The sequence below is a fragment of the Bos indicus genome, chromosome 13 (genome assembly GCF_029378745.1).
Source record: "Bos indicus isolate NIAB-ARS_2022 breed Sahiwal x Tharparkar chromosome 13, NIAB-ARS_B.indTharparkar_mat_pri_1.0, whole genome shotgun sequence".
Taxonomy (NCBI): domain Eukaryota; kingdom Metazoa; phylum Chordata; class Mammalia; order Artiodactyla; family Bovidae; genus Bos; species Bos indicus.
In genome coordinates, this window is record NC_091772.1 from 78,720,877 (window position 1) to 78,743,318 (window position 22,442).

The 22,442-nt window shown below is 45.1% G+C and overlaps 1 protein-coding gene across 1 annotated transcript; it reads left to right on the top strand.

The window, feature by feature from the left end:
• The first annotated feature begins 993 nt into the window (after positions 1-993).
• On the top strand, positions 994-17,830 carry PARD6B (par-6 family cell polarity regulator beta). Its single transcript, XM_070801879.1, has 3 exons — positions 994-1,374; positions 5,997-6,219; positions 14,806-17,830. The coding sequence occupies exons 1-3, from the start codon at positions 1,309-1,311 to the stop codon at positions 15,636-15,638; spliced, it is 1,122 nt and encodes a 373-aa protein (XP_070657980.1). The 5' UTR covers positions 994-1,308; the 3' UTR covers positions 15,639-17,830.
• The last annotated feature ends 4,612 nt before the right edge of the window (positions 17,831-22,442 follow it).

Here is a 22,442-nt window from a genome sequence, read left to right on the forward strand (position 1 = left end):
TTCAGTCTTGTTATCAAGAACATAGCTTGGTCATTCGACTGGAGGGACAGAGACAAACACAATCTGGCGGCTGTCACTGGTAGACACAGCGAATAGCACAGAAATGGCTGGAGGGAGGGAAAGATCCTCAAAGGTTAAAAGTAAATTTAAAAGACAAAGGGGGCGGGGAATCCCTGGAGGGCCGATCTAGAAGTACAGACCTTCGAGGAGCCATTCCTGGCCTTTGCCCACTTCCCCTCCCTCCCAGCGCCCACTCGACCCCACGGGACCTGACTGGACTGCAGAAAGTCTCTACCAACGACAGTAAGCCGGTAGAGCCCTGAGATTTTTCTCCAGTTACTGTTGCAGAGGAGCGAAAACTGGAATTTTGCAACCGAGTTGAAGCCAGACGACTAAAGGACGCAAATGGATGATGGAGGGGCGTTGTTGGAGGCTGCAGCATCCCAAAGTGGAAGGGGCGGAAGAGGGTGCAGAAAGCCGGCAGCTCCGCGGCGCTCGGCAACCAACTGGGAAGCGTGCTCCACGCCCCGGCGGAGCGCGAGCTCAGGCCGGGTCCAGAGCAACCAGGCGCGCACCCGCGCGCGCGCAAAAGGCCCACCCATCCCAGCGCGTCTCCAGGTGCGCTCGCGCTTCCGGCCGGCCTTCGCTGGGCGGAAACTACAGGGCCTGCGCATGCGCTTTGGAGCTCGCCTGCGGGGTCCGGAGGGCCCCTCTCGGCTTCAGGTGATCCCACCCCTCCCTCGCCGCGCGGGACCAATCGAACGGCGGCAGGCGGGCTTTTCGAGCAGGAGGCCCCGCCCCCGCGCGGCGCGAGGCGGGTACCGATTGGTTGGCTCCGCGGGCGCAGGTGCGCGCTTCCCATTGGGTGGGGGCGGAGCGCGGGCCGCCGAAGCTTCGGCGGAGGCTGCAGGTGAGCGCGCGCACGCGCCGCGGCGGCGGCCCGGCCCGAGGTGAGGGAGCGCGCGCGCGCGGGGCCGGCGGCCGAGAGCGAGGCTGCGGCGCGTGTCCCCGCCGCTCCGCCCCCTTCGCCGCCTCCGCCGTCGCGGCCGCCGCTGAGGCCGGGAGGGCGGGCTCCGCGTCCCCGCCCGCCGCGCCGCCAGTCCGACCCTCGGTCCCGCTGCGTGAGGAGCCAGCCGAGCGGGGCCCGGCGCGGAGACGCGAGCCGCGGCCGCGCCTCTGCAGGTGCCTGTGAGGAGGAGCCCGGGCCGCCGCCGCCGCCGCGCCCCGAGCCCGCCGGCCGCGCACTCGCCCCGCGCGCCCCCGAGGGGCGGCCCGGCTGGAGGAGGCCGCCGCGGGCCCGGCCTCAGGATGAACCGCGGCCACCGGCACGGGGCGGGCAGCGGCTGCCTGGGCACCATGGAGGTGAAGAGCAAGGTGCGCGGGCCCGGGCAAGCTGGGGGAGCCCGGGGGCGGGGGGCCGCAGTGACTGCGCCTGGGGCCCCCAGGGGCTGGCCGGGTGTCTGGGACCGCCGGGGCCGCTCTGGGGGGACTTGGGGGCTGGAGACGGTGGGGAATGAACTTGCCGAGGATGGGGGGCCTTGTGTCCGCTCCCGCCCCCAGGTAAGGCAGGAGCCCCGCCGAGCGATTAATCCCCTTCCGTAAGAAATCATTCCCCTTCAAGGATGAGAGTCAGGCCCAAGGCATACCCGAGGATGGGGGGGCATTTGAGCGAGCGCAGCGTGGTACGAAAGGTTTGGAGGAATTCTGCCTTCTGGCATGTGAGGGAAGAGTGTTTGAAACACCCGTACTCACCCAAATGTAAAAGTTAGCTTTTGCTTCCTGTAGGGATTTTTCTAGCGCGAACTTTGGTATGCATTGAATCTTGTAAAATGAACGCTGTCACCTTTCGTGTGAGTGGCACTTCACAGTTTTGAGTTTGGATACCCTTCTCATTCCATCCTGCTACTCTTTCAAGTCAAGTGTTTTCCCTCTTGACCAACGGTATGCCCATCTGCTGATGACAACGTGTGGGTATCCTCTGAATTCCTAAATTGCAAGGCTCCCTGAACAGGACAGTGTATCTGGATTAGTGAGGGAATGCTTTCTAAAGGAGGTTTTAAGCTGGAATTTGAAGATGATCGGCAGCCCCAAGAACATTCTCAAGCAAGCATTTCATGAATTGAAGAGCCAGAAGGGACTTAGATAATCTAGTCTGATTCTCGGAGAAGACAGGGGCTCAGAAAGGTTTTGACTTCAACAAGCTCTGCTTTTTGTGACAAAACCTTAAAGCCCTTTTTACAAGATAAGTTTTAGGCCTTCTGGAATACCAAAGAGAGCACATGGAGCTGAGCCCGTGAACATTTAAAATAAGAGTTGGGAAGATCAAAACACAGGGAAGAATAGGAAAAAAGGAAAAGCGTATCAACTTCAAAAATAAATCTTACCGAGTATAAGATTACGGGGATGGGGTAGAAGGGAGAATGCAAAATCAAGGAGTGATTTTCAGTGAAGTAGAGTAAGGAAGGCTCTCTGGGGTAAAAGGGTTTTTATTATCTGAAGTTGATAAGCGAAGTCCTGTAAGTTGCCATAACTGAGATCTGCATTCATTTTTAACATTTTAAAACATTATTTTCAACTTAACTCATATCACAGTACGTACTAATCTTAAAAGCCCTTCTGCTTAATAAGAACAGAAATATAGCAGGTTCAGGAATACACTGTCTCCTGTGTCCTCCATGGAATTGCCATAGCGAATTGAAGTGACGTGCTTGAACTAAGAGTTAAGATAACAAAATAGAGAGAGTTTTTCCTCTAGCATATAGTGGCAGTAGTGGTTCCGTGCCCAATGGTTGAACCTTCTCACAGCATTTCTGTTATAAATCTAGTTTGGGTTTGTGGGAGTTGAGGTTAAGAAAAGAAAAACACGATATTGCGTAATCTTAAAATTCAGTTCATGGTCCTAATCTTGGTAGCAGGTCTTTTACTTTTTATCATAGGAAAAAAATGAGTAGGGATTCTAGGTGCTCTGATGAATACAGTCAAATGGTAATTTATCTTTCAGATTAGGAAACCTCAAGCGTGTAGGGACTAGAATTTCAGGCTTTCCGTGCGTCTCTTCTGTCAACTGGCTTGTGAATCTTTCCCACACTGCCCATTATATGTTTGGCCTGCTCTACTGCGCTTCTGGTGAACCGTATCTCTTAAACAGAGTCAAGGGTCCCACTCGTGTTCTAGCCGCTGATCAACAGGCCCAGGGGAGGTGCGGTTTCTAGTGTGTCTCTGACACCTTGTGTTTTAACTGCACACTTATTTTTAAGGGGCTAAAGAAAAGCACTTGACACCTTCACCATTTAAACAGTATTTGGACAGATGGGTGAAACAATACATCCGTTTTCACTGCTTTGGTGGTGATATTACAGCTTTTTACAAAGTTGATAATGACAAGGTTGTGACCCCAACTCTGTGGTATGCAGATCCACATTTCAGGATTTCTTTTTCTTCTGCATTAAAAGCAAGTTGTCAATGTCATATCTTTGCTCCTGGAAAGGGGAAAATGGTACAAATAAAGTAATGGATCGTGCAAATATAAGTATAGTTAAGTTGTGATACCAGTTACCATGTGACTTTTCTTTATGGTAACATTTTGGTAACATTTATCTTCCTGTATCTGTAGAGTTGAGAGAGCTCTTAATCAAGGTGATGTCCTTCAACAGTCTTAGATATCAAAGACCTGGAATAGTCATGGAGCTGTACATTTCCTGGTTATTATTCATGGGGAACCAGTCCTAAAATCAAGTTTACATTTCTAGAGTGTTGTACCAAAAGATGCTGGGTGGCTGGTGTCCATCCCCATGACCAGGCCAAACTAGACCAGGCTAAAAAAAGTTTTAATAGTTGTTGATTGGGTCTTAATTTTATCTCTATTTTTGTATTTTTCTTCATGTAGTAAAAAGTTCTCTTAATCCTGTTGTTCTGCTGCAAGAAGCATAACAATTTCTCTTTTTTTTTTCTGCTAACTTTGCAAAAGGGCACATCTACTGTGAAGCCTTACAATTTCCCATTGTTTTTATCATAACATTTAAGCAAGAGAAAAAGTCGAGCAAAGAATTTTTATTCACAAGCTTTAGCAAAAGCATTGCAGCCCTAAAATACCCAATTATCAGCTGTTACCCCCGTTCACCAGGGGAAGTGGGAAACCTGGGGATGAGTCAGAAGCACTGGGATGTTGCGATACCAGGATAAAGAAAACGGAGGAGAAACTATGACTTTTGATAACATCATAAGACTGACTCTGATATGAAGGGTGTTCCCCAGTTTTTATTTACTTTGAAACGTGAAGGTGTGACTAAACTTTTTGAGCGCTTTAGGTGTGAGTCACCTTATTTTCTTGACAAATGTTAGTGTTTACGTTTGAGGAATGTGTTTTGGAAACTTTTAATGTATTAGAAGTAAGAGGTGGTTTTACTGAGTTTTCATTTTAATTGAAAACGAGCAAATAGAATGGGTATAAGCAAGGCGGATAAACTTCTTTGCCGCAACAGGAGTGGTGAATCCAGGGAGCCCATGGGATCCTTGGGGAAGGGAATGGACACATTTGTAACCACATGATTCCAGTAGGACTTGCTCTGCATGATGTTTAAGGCCCTGTTGGTAGTACAACTAGTGTTACTATCCAATAATAGATACTTAGAGGAAAAAGGAATTCAGTGGTCAAACACATTTGGCAAACAGTTTAAAATTTTTTTTCTGTTTTCATCAACCCCAGGGCTTCACCTCGTCTTTAATAACTGGTCTGCCCAGTGATTCCCAAGAGCGTGATTATAGTTACATAGCATTTCCCAAACTTGTGTGACTGGGGCACTTTTTGAGGAAGGCTGATGAATCTTTCTTAGGTTTCCACATTAGTTTCAGAGTAAGTCACAGATCCTGTTCATTATGGACTGGATGAAGCCAGTCCTTCATGTCAGATAAGAACCACTGAAATCACGTGGCATTTGGATTCTAGAGTAGGGAAGCAGACGTGAGTATCAGAATTGTGAAGATAAATACTGGGTATGATGGAAGTGCCGGCCTCCCTGTTTGTGTGGTTCCTTAATACCGCTCATGTAATTATTCTCTTTACCCACTAATTGCTGAGCTCGGGTGCAGGCCCGAGCCTTTCATTCTCTAGGGCCTAGCACTGTGCCAAGCACTAAACACTTCTGCACTAATTGGATAGTTGTATGACATATATTTAATGTATTAATAAAACTGCCTTTTTTTTAAGATTAACATAGGGAAGACACTTCTTATCTTTAGATTTATTTCTTCTATATAATATGCCTCCATTCATATGGTACCTTAATGCCAAGAAGTTCAAAGTCCTACTTGGGTATGCTGCAGTTAATTCCTGCCACTTCCTGTGAAGTTGTTACTCCTTTTATGGAGGAGGAAACCTAGATGCTTTTTGCTGACAGTCAGAATAGAGACTTAGGCACATCCTTGTTACCCTGTGGCCTGAGTGAGGAGGGAAGACTGTTGTCAGCATCTGGACTCCAGACAGGACTTGTTTGAGCTGACTCACTCTGCAGGACAGTCCCCAGTGAGGCCTGGGTACCCCGGGGATTCAGTTGAGCCTGTGTCTCTTGAAGGGAATGCCCTTCAGAGATGCAGCAGTGAGGAGGCACATTTCTGTGTCTTCCCTAGGCTGTTTTATCTCCAGATAATGAGGTTTCTAGGGGCTTCCCTGGTGGCTCAGCTGGTAACGAATCCGCCTGCAATGCTGGAGACCTGGTTCGATCCCTGGGTTGGGAAGATCCCCTGGAAAAGAGAAAGGCTACCCACTCCAGTATTCTGGCCTGGAGAGTATAGTCCTTGGACTATACTCTGGACTGTATAGTCCATGGGGTCGCAAAGAGTCAGACACGACTGAGACCTCCACTTTCAGTGAGGTTTCTGACTATGAACTGTGGCTGTCTTCTTTATTAAAGGAAACTTGCATCTGTGAATTTTTCTATGTCATGCATTATAAGATTGGATCCTGTTACCTTTTTTAAAATTAATATGTTTGTTTGTAGTTTGGAGCTGAATTTCGTCGGTTTTCGCTGGAAAGGTCAAAACCTGGAAAGTTTGAGGAGTTTTATGGATTACTGCAACATGTTCATAAAATACCCAATGTTGACGTTTTAGTAGGCTATGCAGACATCCATGGCGATTTACTACCTATAAATAATGACGACAATTATCACAAAGCTGTTTCAACGGCCAACCCACTGCTTAGGATCTTTATACAGAAAAAGGGTAAGTACCAACATCCAGAGACATTGTTTGAGAATTAGAAGTTGTTAATTCCTCATTGATAGGATATACAGAGTTTGCCACAAATTTAAGGAATTAGACATTTTGTGTGAATCTTGTTACCAAATTAACGAGTTAAGACATCTGTGGTATTATTGGTTTATTAACATCTTTACACTTAATTAAGTGCACTTTAGAAAGTTTTGATTACTTTGTAAACCCTTAGATTCTTTTTCTTAATGGAAATTAGGAGCATATTGAATCTTTACATTGAATGTGATTTTGTCCATTCAGAAAGATGTGGTAGGAAGAGTGTGGCTTTGGAGTCAGAGAAACATTCTCCCTTTTTGGTGGCAACTAAGGTGACTCTGGTGGTAAAGAACCCACCTGCCGATGCAACAGACATGAATTGGATCCCTGGGTTGGGAAGATCCCCTGGAGGAGGAAATGGCAACCCACTCCAGTATTCTTGCCTGGAAAATCCCGTGGACAGAGGAGCCTGGAGGGCTGCAATTCATGGGCCACAGGGAGTCGGTCTCGACTTTGAAATGCTGTGTTTAGTACTTGAAAATGAAAGTGAAAGGGAAGTCGCTCAGTCGTGTCCGACTCTTTACGACCCCATGGACTGCAGCCTACCAGGCTCCTCTGTCCATGGGATTTTCCAGGCAAGAGGACTGGCCTTACTAGGTACTTGAAGGAAAGCTGTTTACTCTTCTGGGTTGCAATGTCTTTATCTGTAGAATGAACATACCATCTCATAGCATTGCTCGGGGGTTTAATAGAGCTCAGTGCAGTGCCATGGCATGCACTAGGCCTCCACTAAATGTTCACTTTCCTCTAAGGTGTTTCTCACAGAAAATACAATCAGTTAATTATCTGGAAAATTAGTAAGTCATTATTTTGGAGGAATGTAAACATTGATAATTGGTCTTGCAGAAGAACGTTTTAAATAACCACTGTAAAAAAAAAAAAAAATAACCACTGTATATGGCAAGCACTGCAGTGTATTTTGACTTTAAAAAGTCCTAAAAATTTTTTTTAACTTTGTGGCCTCTTGCATGTGTGAGTGTCTGTGTCTGCCTGTAGCTGGGCGCCATGCATGCTGCTGCTGCTTTTGTCTTGGGAAAATGAGGAGGTTTGGAAAGGCAGCTTGACAGCCTCCAGCCCAGTCCTGGTGGGTGATTCAGGCCTGGCTGTGCTTGGAAACCGACCCAGCCCGCAGTGTGAGAGAGTGGGCCGAGATGACCCTTGAAGGCGAAACTTTATTGCAAACCAGCTGATAAGCGGTGGACCACTCCCAGGGCTCTGAAATTCCACTGATTGTGTATCTTTGCTTCTGGGTTTGGAGGAACTCAAGTCCACCAACAGAATAAACCTCCGAGGGTAGGTAGGGTAACTTATGTCTGTACCACTTGACTGTTTACCAAATAGAATCACACAAATTCGTTTTCCCAGAGACACCTGAGATACGTTTCCTCAGTAAGTGACAGGAGCCTGGTACAGTTAGGATGTTACTTCTGGAAGACTCTGAATGAATCTGAGTGAGGAGCAGGCAGCTGAGAGATGCTGCCTGCTTCCACCCCAGCGGGAGACGAGGTGAGATAGATAAAGGGGAGGACTTGAGAGGCACCACGCTCCTCACCAGATGTCAGAGAGTTGAGGAGGAGTCCAGCAGAAGATAGCTTCCTGGACTGGAGCCTGATCGCTGGGACAGGGCCATAAAACAGGCATAGTTTGGAAGAGAGATTGACTTGGAAAGAAAACTGGTTTCCTCTTAGGCCAGAAAAAAAGCTTATCTGGCCAGTGAGTTTCAGCCTTGTCAACGCGCAAAATCAGAAATGGTGGGCAAAGAGTTGAAAGTCTGCAGAAAGCGATAGTTGAAAGTTTTGGGAGTAGACAGAAAAGCTAGCAGAGACGAAGACCAGGGCTGGTTATTAGACAGCTATGCGTAGAATGTTGGAGAAGGAAAGACGGCACATGTGGGTGGAACTCGTCATTTTAAACAGAATGATTTAAATCATTATTGTTGAATAAAAGGCCTTCCTTGTTAGCGGTTGTAATTTTCATTAAAATTTACTTGCTATTTGGAAGTGTATTTAAATGTAGAATGACTATTTTTAAACTACTGCCATCTGACAAACTTGTTGGATTATCCCCTTTGTTAGAAAGATTATAGGCTGTGGATTATACGATCACATGTTTATGTTACTGGCATTGTAACACTCATAGGATTAATCCTAACCTCTTTTAAGGGTGGTTATCTTCTGCTCGTCCCTTCTTCAAAAAGGGACTTTTGAAGTAAACACAGTCAACAGAAGTTTTCTGTGCAGTAGAGGCAAATGTCAGTAGGATTCATAGCCCTTAGAGTTGGATTTAGAAAAATGCGGTGTGTTCAGCAGAAGAGTTTTGTTTTTAAAAGTGTTACGTTTAATACAGATATGACTTAAGCAAAAAATGAGAAGTCAGTCAGTCAATTCATTCCCACTTAAAACCCTCCAGTAGCTCCCATCGCACGCAGAGCAAGAACCTTCCTGATCTGGGCCCACAGCCTCCCCTTCCTCCGTCCTCCTCTCCAGAACCACGACAGCCCCGCCCCACTGCCTCCTCTTCCCCCTTCCTCCTCTCCAGAACCACGACAGCCCCCTTGATTTCCAACCCCACCGGCCGGGTGAGCTTGCCTCGGCCTCCGTGCTTCTGCGCGTGCTGTTCCTTCTGTAAGGAACGCTTTCCTGCAGCTCCGCCGGAGGCTGCCTCCTTGCCCTCAGGCCTCGGTGCGGGCGACTGTCTCAGAGGGGCCTCTTCCGGCCACCCCAACTAGGGCCCCCACCGCCCACGTTTACCAGATTGCCCCCCGGAGACCTGGGATCACCTTACTTAGGCAGCGTTAAGGTATTTGTGGTCTTACAGAGTTAAGCAGTGCCCTATAGTTCGTGGCGATACTTTTTTTCTTCTAAACAAAGCTGGACAGATGCTTAAGTAGAACGCTGATTCTGCATAATCTTTAATGAACATTAAATTTAGGAAGCTAATATAAAACATGATATTAAGTATGGTTACATTTTATTGCTTAATGATAACATGTTTTCTGTTTTTCTGGTCTGTGGCCTCCAGTTTAGGAATCAGCAGGGCAGTGGGTTGCACTTGATATGGCACCAAAAAGACAGACAGAAACACAATTTTAAAATTTGAAACCATGTGACCTGTTAAAATTTGGTACACTCTATCAAATAAGGTTTCTTTGAAGTGAAAGCTCACAATTGAAGGCATAAACCACTTCATAGCATGATTTTGGAGGTCACATTGTTGCATATCTTGAAAAGTTTTATGTTTTACAGTAGTTTATCATTAGAGGCGAAAAACCCTAGGCACTGTTTCTAGGGCTGTTATCGTGGAAGCAAGAATCAAAACAGAAAAACCTGATATCTTAAAAGTTATTTTCAGAGAGGATTCCCAGGTCTTTTGCCAGCCCCCTTTGCCCTGTTGGAGTTTAGAATTTCCTCATTTATTTGAGGGAAAAAGAGTTTTCCTTCTTTTGTACAGGTGGTTGTATGGAAAACAATCTTAGACAATATTTAAAGGTTACACCTTTAAAAGAAAAACAACTGTATTCCAATTTAAAAAAAAATACAGTAAAAGTACTCAGGTCATCCCTGTAGGTTTGGAGGACGGCCAGGGAAATGTGTATTTTTTCAAAAGCCTCCCATCCCGTCCTGATGATGATCAGCCAGGTCTGAGCCCCACTGACAGGCGTGGACTCCTCGCCAGATCCGATCAGGATACCTACATCACAGCTCCTTGCCGCACTGCTGCCGACTGTTTTTGTATGCCATCAGACAAACATGGGTGTACTGCAGGTTTCATCAGAGGAGCATGCTGGGGACACTGCCGGTCTTGCTTTAAGCCTCATCTGCCTCAGGACATGGCCTTATGGCCCAGATACCTGGAACCGGGTGGCCCTTCAGCCATCTCTTAGAACTGTGCCGTGCAGTAGATGTGACTTGGGAGATGTGTTTTAAGGTTATCTTTTAATGAGTTGGGTTTAATTCAGAAATGGCCTAAGGAAAATAATTTTAATAGTTGTAAAAAAAAATAACAAAAGAAATAAAATTAAGTAAAATAAAAAGAAACTGTAGAGAAACATCTCACAGTATGACACCAGTTGCTTATGTCAGAAACCTGGCTGTCACCTTTGACACATACTTTTTTTTTCTTTCAATCAGTTTGTCACCAAGCCTATTGAAACTGTGCTCTAATTATTTTTCAGGCTTATCTCCCATCCCCATTGCCTCTGCTCCAGGCCAGGTGCCATCCTGAATCACCCGCAGTAACCTCCTACCTTGCCCCGCAGGTCCCTTCTCCAGCTTGCAGCCAGAAAATCCTTGGGGTTTCTTCCCTTTGGCCTTAGGCTGAAGTCTGGAACCCTCCCCTCTTCCCCGGGGGGCCGGTGTCTGCAGGGCCCTGTCTGCTGACTTGGTTCTAGCTCCTCCCCGCTCCCCTCCCAGCCTACCTTCTCCGGAGGCTGGCTGCGCCTGCAGGTTCTTCCCTCCCTCCCACCCGGTGAGCTGCTGTTTCTTTTCCAGTCTCAGCGTAAGCCTCACTTCCTTGAGCAAGGTGGGCGTTGCCCTTGTACACCCACTGACAGGCTCCCTCAACCCAGGGTACTTCACAGCTCCTGGCATCTCTGTAATCATGGTGGTTTCCGGTTCTCGGTTAATTGCCGGCTCCTCTGTTAGTCTGTAAACGCCTGGAAAGCAAAGGGCCTCCGCACAGCTTGTGTCGGATCTGTGGCACAGAGCGCAAGGCTTGGCCACGAGGCAGTAGGTGCTTCTTAAGTAGCTGGTGGTTGATTTTCCTTGTATTAGAAACTGAAGGGATCTGCAGAACGTGAATACTGCTTTGAGTGACGTTTAATCCTTTTAAAAAGCTGCCACATGTATTTCATTTTAATCATTTTGGATGAGAACAAACGCTGGCAAACTCGGGCTTGCTGGCTGTCTTGTAACAGTTTTCATGGAAACACCCATGCTCAGTCCCCTCTGTATTGCCTGCAGCTGCTTTTACACCAGAGATCATGTGACTTACAGGACCCTGAAATATTTATGGTACAACTCTTTGTAGAAAAAGGTTGGCCACCCCTTAACTAGAACAGTTCCCCAAACTATTTCATTCTTCCTTGTCTTCCAGCAGAACTTGAAACGGATCATAGTCTTAAACTTTCTTGATGACTCTCCCAGGAATGGTCGCTGTTTTGCTAACTGTGCAGGGACGTTTCTGGGATTTATAGAAATACTTTGTTCGTTTTGAGGTTTGCTTTATATTCGCTGTAGGCTTCTGTTTTTTATCTGTGCCTGCCACTCACTAGTGGACCCTCAGTCCTGACTCATGACTCAGCTGAGGAATGACATAGCCAGGGGTTTGGGGATTAATGCTTAAATAATAAGAGGCTCAGAGGGAGGGCCCACAGGGCTCCCTCTCGGTGACTGAAGCACAGGAGCTTTCTGTGTGTAAGAAGTGAGACATCCAGCCCGGCTGTTCGGCGGCATTCCAGGTGGAGGCCCTCATCCATCTCGGTGAGCTGAGCTTGTTGGGCTCGGGATAGGTGAGGTGTTGCTGCACGAGCCTGTATCACGCGCTGTTGCGTCAGCCTGGGTTTATGCAAGTGAAAGGTTGCCATGAGCCAGGTTTCCAACCCCCGGTCCCGTTCCCAGTTTTGTACTTTGACAGACGTGCTCAGGTGGAGCGTCAGCCCTGGTCCCTGTACATGTTCACCTTTACACTTTAAACCGACACCCTGCACCCTGGCTTTCCGCCAAAATATTTCTTTTCCCAGTGGCTGGAAACTGATTAGCTAGATGGGGGAACAAAGGTGCCTTTGTACTGGGGCATATTGCTTTTGAGAATTTAGCAGAGAGCATTCAAACAGAGTCTGGAGGCGATGCCAAATTATGCAGATTGGGGGGGGCTTTTGGTCAGGTTTCCCATGAGTAGGTATGTAGGCAACTTGGTTTTGTTCTCTGTATCGTCTGAAATTTCCCACATAAAAATTGTGTGAGCTTTCTTAACTGATTATAAAATGACACATCCAGTTCTGAATGAACACAGTCAGGAGAAGATTGTTGATAGATTTTTGGCCACATTTTGCCCAAAAGATTGTTTTGTCAGTGGATTTATTTCCCAAGCCAAATTATAAGTAAATTTCTGTCTTTGTAAGAACACAGTGTAAGTACTTTCTCCATAAATGAAGCACAATTATCCCCGGTGGTAAAAGTGCCCCCAAATTAAGTTCCCCTGGTCTTGTACATTTCTCTGAAACTAGCTTTTGAGGCGTGTTCCGGCGCCCCGAGAAAATGTCGCTGAAGTTCTCAGTGTGCACTGAGCATTCACTGTATGACGTGAATGTGCACACTGCCGTCTAGTCAGAAAACTGGGCCCATCTTCTGCCTGTAACGTACTTTGTACCCTTCAGTTCAGTTCACTCAAGTCGTGTCCGACTCTTTGCGACCCCATGGACTGCAGCACGCCAGGCCTCCCTGTCCATCATCAAGTCCCAGAGTTTACTCAAACTCATGTCCATCGAGTTGGTGATGCCATCCAGCCATCTCATCCTCTGTCATCCCCTTCTCCTCCTGCCTTCAGTCTTTCCCAGCATCAGGGTCTTTTCAAATGAATCAGCTCTTCGCATCAGGTGGCCAGAGTATTGGAGCTTCAGCTTCAGCATCAGTCCTTCCAATGAATATTCAGGACTGATTTCCTTTAGGATTGACTGGTTTGATCTCCTTGCAGTCCAAGGGACTCTCAAGAGTCTTCTCCAACTTGTACTCCTATTTGTACCCTTAATTTCCTATGAAGTAAAGGTAATAATAGTCATCAAGAAGGAGGCTGAGAGTCAGGGGACAAGAAACTGGAGATGGAAGCCGTGTTGCAGACACAGGCTGGTGATGTTCCTGTCATTCTGTAGCGTTGGTGGAGACTAGGACTTTAGTTCTTGGGATCTTGGGGGTACTTTTGTCTTTTTAAATTCGTATTAATTTTTTTAATCCTTGGAGATTCTTTTTAGTTTACCCTCACTCTAGTAATTTTTGAAGCATGGTTTCCCCTTCTGTGCCTGCTGTTAGTTCTGTTTCCTCGTCCTCTGACGAGGCGTGTGGTTTGTAGGCTGTCTGCCTCCAGCTGCGCGATTTAAGAAGATCGCGTTTTAGTGCCCCGTTCTCCCTGTTTGACCTCAGAAATAATCAATGGCTGACTTGAAGAGTAAGTCACTCCCCACTCCCAGGTGTTACTTAGCTTAAACAGGTTATTGTTGTTATTTAATTGGGTGCAGCATTTTAAAATGGGAAGATTTTTTTAAACGTAAAAATACAAGACTCTCTGACAAGCTGGACTGGCCACACAGATTCCTACAGTCCTTGAAGAGAAGCTGCCTGGAGCAAGAGAAGCCACACCCGTTATCGGGTCAGGCGCGCTCAGCTTTGCCAGAGCCCCCTACCTGTTGTGTCTGTCTCGGCTCAGCCTCTTTGAAAAGTGGGAAAATGAAAGATTAAGAACTTGCCCAGAAAACTGAGGGAGAGTGTACTTGCAGAAGACCAGAATTCTGTGTTTGATACACGTTCATTTAATTTCATTATGATTTTATGTGTATTATCCATTACACTTAATTACAGGCGGACCTTGGATATATTGTGGGTTCAATAAAGCGATTATCTCAATGGAGTGAGTCACATGAATGTTGGCTCAAATAAGTGCATTATGTCTAAAAAAACCCTTCATTTTAAAATACCTTTTTGCTTAAAAAAAAAACGTAACCTGAGCCTTCAGTGAGTCATCATCTTTTTGTGGTAGTGACATCAACGATCACAAGTTTGAAATACCGAGAGAGTTAACAAACTGTGACCCAGAGACACGAAATGAACAAATGCTGTTGAAAAAAAATGGCATTGATAGACTTGCTTGATGCAGGGTTGCCACAGACCTTGTTTGTTTAAAAAAAAAATTATCTGTGAGGCACCATAGAAGAGATCTGCCTGTACAGTCTGCCCAACCTCTAAAACAGGTACTTGAGCTTCAGAAGTGTCCAATTTCATGTCATTAAGTCAAATATAAACATGCAAATTGGAGGGTTTTGAACAAATGTAGGGAAAATACAGTGTAAGTAACTTGTTATAAATGGTGTCGAGAATGTGTGTGTGAGGCTTATCAGAGATTCATTTGCCGTATTTAATGTTTCAGTCCTTGAGCTTCATAAAACCTAACGTCAACTTCTGGTAATTTCACGGGGACTATTTGAGAGGGCCCCCTAGTGGTTTTTCCTGGCACAGCGTGTCTTCCTACTGCACTCCGTTTTTTATCAGATCAGATCAGGTCAGATCAGTCGCTCAGTCGTGTCGGACTCTCTGCGACCCCGTGAATTGCAGCCCGCCAGGCCTCCCGTCCATCACCAACTCCGGAGTTCACTCAACGGGCTAATATTTAACGAGTTTTGTTTCTGTACCAAATATGTTTTGAGTTGCCCTTTCTGTACAGATTCCACCATAGATAAACGTGTACTTTCACAGCATTCCTATAATTATTTTATTTTATTTGTTTGAACAGAAGAAGCAGACTACAGTGCCTTTGGTACAGACACACTAATCAAGAAGAAGAATGTTCTAACCAACGTGTTGCGGCCCGACAACCACAGAAAAAAGCCGCACATCGTCATTAGCCTGCCGCAGGACTTCCGACCTGTGTCTTCCATCATCGACGTGGACATTCTCCCGGAAACGCACCGCCGGGTGCGTCTCTACAAGTACGGCACAGAGAAACCGCTGGGCTTCTACATCCGGGACGGGGCCAGCGTCCGGGTGACCCCGCACGGCCTGGAGAAGGTCCCGGGCATCTTCATCTCCAGACTCGTGCCGGGGGGCCTGGCTCAGAGCACGGGGCTGCTGGCTGTCAATGACGAAGTCCTGGAGGTGAACGGCATCGAAGTCTCCGGGAAGAGCCTCGACCAGGTCACCGACATGATGATCGCCAACAGCCGCAACCTCATCATCACCGTGCGGCCGGCCAACCAGAGGAACAACGTCGTCCGGAACAGTCGGACTTCGGGCAGCTCTGGCCAGTCGACCGACACCAGCCTCCCCAGCTGCGCGCCGCCGCCGGAGCCCAGCCTGGAGCCGGGGGAGGATGACAGCGACGACGACGAGGACATCGTCATCGAGGACAGCGGGGAGCCGCGGCAGATCCCCAGGGCAGCGCCCAGCGCCGAGAGCCTGCAGTCGCTCACGCAGGTAGAGCTCAGTTTCGAATCTGGGCAGAACGGTTTCATCCCTGCCAACGAAGTGAGCTTACCACCAGTAGCGAGTGGCGCCGGCACCGAGTTCGAAACGCGTGCTCCAGATCAGAAACTCTTAGAGGAAGATGGAACGGTCATCACACTATGAGACCATCACGGCTTGAATGTCTTCTGAACGAGGATGCCACGGAGGCTCTCTGTAAATTTGGCTAGTTGCAAGCATTATATACCTCTGAACAAGTGATCTGGGATAGGCATGAAAAAAAAATAAATATATATATCTCGCAAGCTTAAAATGTTATTGAAATAGTAGTTTGATAATTCATATAAACTTTGGTGGGTTAGAGGTAAATTCAAGTCTAAAACAAAGGGGCCTTTGCTACTGAAATGATGTGCTTTTGCTATTTTGTCTATAGAGAACTGGATGTTAGCACATTTCCCAGAACTAAACACCCTAAGGACTAGATCATTTCCGTTTGAAGTGGTTGCATATTTAACCTGCTGTGCAGAGCCTGGTTAATTTTTCCCTTAACTATATTTTTTAATTTCTAATGTGAAGAAGTCTGTCAATTCGGTAGTTTGGGGACCTTGGCTCCTATATGCCCATATTTTATTTTGACTTTTTAAATGTTGTTCCTCTGTTGCTAATTGTAACAGTTTTTCCAAATGCTTCCCCCCCTCGCCTCATTTTCTAAGAAATCAAACCAACTGTTTTTTAGGGGCTGCTTCAACTTACAAAGCGCTGAAGCAATGTTCCTGAATTAAGAAACTGTTAACAATCGATCAGATCTGCGTTTGTCCCTCCTGTGACTTCCACATTTACAAACTCATTCCATTCAGGCATCCCTTAGATGTCATGAAAGGCAGTTCCATCGCCCCTGCTGATGTGGGAGACTCTCTCCCATGTCTTCTTGTCCTCATTCCGAATCTCATTGGAAATCATTCCTTTCTTGTTTGTGTATTTTGTTGGTCTGCTTTTATACCCTTTTAATGTGTTTGAGTAGTGTGAATGATTTTCATTAAAAAAAAAAAAACACCCAAACTAAGAGATTTTTATACACAGGACAGCCTTGTGCACTTTTTATATGAAAGTTTTGGGTTTTCCTTAGTGGGGTTTGTAGGAACACTGCCTACACTTTATGGAAAGCATGTAGTATTCACCTTTGACAGGTAGAGTGTATCTCGATTAATGTTAAGAGGCTATTTATTACTTTGTGATGCATCCACTTAGAACAAGGTAAGAGTAAGGCTGCTAACTTTTCGTTCCTTGCCTGGTTTCGTTGTATGAGGTGCACAGGCACTACGTAGCTTGTATATAAAGACTGAGAATAGTATGAACTACGCGAGTTCCCTGGCTTACGGATGTTGCGCTCAGAGTTATTTATTGATTAATTTTATGGTAGGGCTAGAATGGATACCTTATAACAATTGTGTGCTAGTAAAACAATGAAGAATCGAATGACTCCGTTTTGAAGGATGTTTTCTATGGTAAAAGTATACGAAGTAAAGTTGATTAAATGAAGATCACTGGACTCAGAATACTTCAACGTATTTTGTTCACATCGTACCACTAAACATTATCACTAAACCATTAACTGCACAATGTTAGGTAACACCGTGTACTTTTTGTTGAATTCATAGAAATTCTTCCACTTACTTAACCACTATTTTTTAATGGCATTCCAGGTTTAACATTCTGTTGAGTTTTACAAACTTAACTCTTGAATGGCAAAATGTTAGTAAGTAGAAGGTTACATTTCATTTATATTATGAGCGGTGCAGGGGTTCAACATTTTAAGTAAAAATACTTTCACATACTACCTCTCTTTCTCTCTCTCTCTCTTTTTTTTAACAAAGTTTTAACATCAGAACTGTTCTCTTAGGGGAAGAAATACTTCAGGGCTTGACTTTTTGAACAACTTTTAACTGTAAAAATATAGATCTGTCTTGTATGTATTCATGAAAATGGAAATCAAAGCTGCTAGTGCTTCTTATTTTAACTGTCCCCCCAGAAGTATATGTCAGTGGTCTTTTCAACTGGATCTCTCATTGAAATTATTGGTGAAGTGATTGATTACTAGACATATTGTAAAACCAACAGATCTTGGTTATACAATAAAACGTCAATTCATTGGTAGTCTGAATTGTTTCAAGTGTACCTTATTAACAAAAATATCCGTGGATTCACCTTAAAATTTTATAGTACTAAATGTCAAGCTAACTGTGAATTTTGTTCTGTATCTTAAGTAAGTTTATGATAATGTCCTCATGAGCTATCAACAAAATATATGTACTTTTGTGAACTATGAATTTTCTAATTAAATTTTACATGCAACATGATTTTTACATGAATGATACTTTGTTTAAACTATCAAATGTCAGTATTTTACTACAATTTTATTATAAAATGTACATTATCACTAAATGAACTTTGATTTTAAAAATCAAATTAGCTTTAGTTGTATATTATTTTTTACAAATAAAGATAGACTTGTATAAAGGCTGCTTTCTTGTTTGCAAAAATACATGAAAAGTCACCCAACGAGTATTTAGCAAGCACCTGAAATAGAAAATGAAAAGGGAGAAAATTGCTACGTTATAACAAGATCCTAGCTTTCTTAACTTTTAAAAGCTCAACACCTAGAATTTCACTGGTTAGGACTCCTCACTGTAATTGCCGATGCCCAGCTTAGGGTTAGGGCATTTAAAGTGTGGTTAAATTCAGAGAATGTAAGAGGTTATACATGATACCCATCCCAGAATTATCACTTAGATGTTTGATTGTTTGAAATTAGACAAAAGTTGTTTCTAAAGTGACAGTTTCTCTTTCAAATTCAAATTCACTTAGTTACACTTTTTATCACCACCCTAGGTATAGGTATTGCCTATATGGATTGGATTCAACTTATACTAAACATCATAAAAGGCCCGAAATAAAACACACCCTCTTCCTGAGCCATTTCTAATTCCGAATTAGTCACCCTGTAATTGGCTAGCTTGATCTCTGCACTAACTTCTCTGCCAGGCAGCATGCAGGATGACAACCAATTCCTTCCCCCAGTTTAAAAACAGCAAATCCGCTAGGTAAAAATTCAACATCATGTACGTAGACCCCACACATCATCCATTGGTGGGGACCAGGAAGAAAAACGTGCAAGGAAAAGCCAACCCATTTCTGGTCATGTGCCGTAACATGCTTGAATTAACGGTCAGCAGCAGCTAGTGATGGCATTTGCTCTGGTTTTCCCATCTTTTAGACTGATGAAAGGTTTAATTATGGGTGACCAAACTTTAAGAGTTATGTGTGTGTGTCAGTGACTTTGGTGGCTGAGGTCTCAACAGTTTGGGGAGCACCTTAGAAGACGTGGAAAGTCTTGACGTTTAAAAGCTAATGTCTTCATCTAGCTGCTTTACAACATTTGATGTGTATTTTATAAATTCATGTTACGAGTTTGTATTTTATTTACAAGCTGTATTTAGGTGCCTTTCCGTTTTAAAAAGCTCTCAGTTCTCCGTGTAATAGGAAATCTTTTTTTCTAGTTCATTATAATTATCTAGTTTGCTGTAATCCCCAGGGATGGATAGCAAAGTTATTTAAGATATTATTAGTAAAGGTAACATTTTTTCCATTATACAAATAATACGTAAATTCATTTTTTAAAAAATGCTAAAGTTCTTTTTTTCCATGAAGCATACTGACTCATACGACACTTCGTTACAAAAAAGAAAGTGGCTGAAAGTAAGAGTGACTATAATTGACATTGGGACATTTTTGAGAGTGAACGGATTTGCTATTAATTATGCCAGAAGAGCAGACACAAACTATGTTAAGTGTGATGTGAGTCTCTGTATTAAGGATGCTGTAGTATAATGGCTTTGACAAGCACTTGTGAAGCACTTTGTTCTCCAGTTGAGAAATTTGCCATGGAAAATACTAGGCTATTTTTTTCCAGGTGGGGAAAAAAGCACTGCATTGATGGCTTGCTTGCTTTCCTATTTTGAAATAATTTCAAACGTAGAACAGAGCTGCATGAAAAGTACAGCCTATACCCTCCACCCAGATCATACCACACTTGTTTTATCTCTGTTTTTCCTGAAACATCTGAGAACTGGTTGCAGAGATCAGAGCCCCTGAGCCCCTGAAGACAAGCATGAGAGAACAAGGATGTTCTCCCACGCATTCCTTTATACAATTGCAGTTTGGTTATCAAATTCAAAAGATCTAACTGAGACAGTCATATGGATTACACAAAAGCCGTACTAGAGTCTCAACGGTTGCCCCCATAACGTCCTCTACAGAGAACTCCTCCCTCCATCCAGCATCTAACCCGAACCAGGCGTTGCATTCACATGTCACATCTCTGGTCTCCTTTAGTCTGAAATAGTTGCTCAGCTTTCTGACCTTTTTCAAAAAGTAGAGACAAATTGTTTTGTAGACTGTCCCTCAATTCGAGTTTGTCTGTTTCCTCATAATTAGATTCAAGTATCTGGCAAGAACACTACGAATGCGATGTTATATCCTCATATTACCATGCCAGGAGGCACATCGTGTCATTTTATTTCAATATTATTGACGTTAAAACACTTAAAAAACTTCTATTCTTGTGTGTTTCCATTATTCTAATTACTCTTAGGCTGATAAACACCCACGGGACTTAGGAAAGGCATCTGTTTTCAGATCCATTCAATCCACGTTCTTAATTGTTTTCTAATTGGGGAAACAATAGAAAAATGATGAAATGGCATGGATGTTCTTCAGTGCCATTTGTTTAAGCACTTTTGTGGACCCAGTGATTATTTTTTCTGGCACTGACCTGAGTGGAAAGAAACCACCCCAGTGAAACTGAAATCCTGTGGTCATGTTCTCCAGAGAGCTAACGGGAGACTCCCACGTTTGGAGTCTTCTGATTATGAATACCGTAAACCCAGCTCCAATTGCTTCACTAAAAAAAAGATTTATTGGTTCACAGAGCTGAACAGTCAGGGCTAGAACTTAAGCACAGATATGTTAACAGTGCGTCTGGGAGAACCTAATACAGTGAGGGGAACGGCCTGTATTTGCTTGATCCAAACGGGAGCCTCGAAGCCACAGGTGTCCGAGCTGTGGCTGGTGCAACCGAGAAACTAAATGTTTAACGATGCGCACATGTGTTAGCCGCTCAGTCGTGTCCAGCTCTGCTTGAGGACTGCAGCCCGCCAGGCTCCTCTGTCCACGGGGCTCTCCAGGCAAGAATCCTGGAGTGGGTTCCTGACCCAGGGATCGAACCCACGTCTCAAAGTCTCCGGGTCTTTGCAGCCCGGGTCTTCACCACTAGTGCAACCTGGGAAGCCCTTAACTCTGTGTAGTTTTAATTAATTTACTTAAAGTAGCCACATGGAGCGAGTGGCTGCTATATGTGACAACACAGGCTAGAATCTCCATTTTTTTTCTTTTTAAATTAATTTTTATTGGCATATAGATGCCTTATTAGAATCTCTGTTTCTGGTTTTGCTATCCTGTTTGCTACTTTTCTCAGGCAAATGACCCCTTTGTGGTGACAAAAATGTTCTGCAGCAACTCTAGCATACCTTCTGCCATTAACTACCCACCCGGAAGGGAGCCTCCCCTTCCCACGAATGGCAGTCGAGGCCTCAAAGCCCACTCTCCGTGGTCCCGTCCAGTTCCAGACCCACGTCTGGGCGGGCTCGGTGAGCGGCGGTACCTCCAGTAGTCAGGGAGTCAGGGTTCTGTCACCTCACGGAAGAATACTGTTGGTCACGCGGTCGTGTCCGGCTCACGGAAGAATACTGTTAGGCACGCAGTCGTGTCTGGCTTTTGCAACCCCATTCACTGAAGCCCATTCCCTTCTCCAGGGGATCTTACGACCCAGGGATCGAGCTGGGTCTCCTGCGTTGCGGGCGGATTCTTTCCCGTCTGAGCCACCAGGGAAGTCTCGACAGAAGGAGCCTGTGAAAGGACAGCGAGCGCGGTGCGTCACTTGCAGCTTTGTTCACGAGTGTTTGGGCGCACCTTTCTCATAAAGGGGAGAGTTAAAAGCATAAGCTGCTGTGCAAAAGGTGCATGGGGACAGACAGCAGCCCTCACCAAGGAACATGGTAAAAGCAGAAACGAAGTTTGGGGGTCCAGTGGGGTGTTCTGAATTTGAAAGGAAGGTTTAAATCTCATAATAGTGACAACATTTGGGGGGGGGGGTTTCAGGTATTATTGTTTATTTGGCCTGCATTTACCATAACGAAATCGGATACAAATCTAGTGTATAAAGAGGACATGAACCCAATAGAAGCTTCAGTCTGACGTGGCAGAGGGACTTCAGGGCCCGTGGAAGTCCAGGGTTTAGGAATCAGTGCTCTCACTGTTGGGACCCTGGGTTCCAGTCTTGCTCAGGGAACTAAGATCATGCAAGGCCCATGGCACAGCAGGAGAAAAGAAAGAAACGGCAGAAAGTTCAAAGTTTACTACTTTTGAAATATAACACCAGGACAGAATCGTGGTCTTAGTTCAGTTCAGTCACTCAGTCGTGTCTTAACTCTTTGCGACCCCATGAATCGAAGCACACCAGGCCTCCATTACCAACTCCTGGAGTTCACCCAGACTCACGTCCATCGAGTCAGTGATGCCATCCAGCCATCTCATCCTCTGTCGTCCCCTTCTCCTCCTGCCCCCAGTCCCTCCCAGCATCAGAGTCTTTTCCAATGAGTTAACTCTTCGCATGAGGTGGCCAAAGTACTGGAGTTTCAGCTTGAGCATCATTCCCTCCAAAGAAATCCCAGGGCTGATCTCCTTCAGAATGGACTGGTTGGATCTCCTTGCAGTCCAAGGGACTCTAAAGAGTCTTCTCCAACACCACAGTTCAAAAGCATCAGTTCTTCGGCACTCAGCCTTCTTCACAGTCCAACTCTCACATCCATACATGACCACAGGAAAAACCATAGCCTTGACCAGACAGACCTT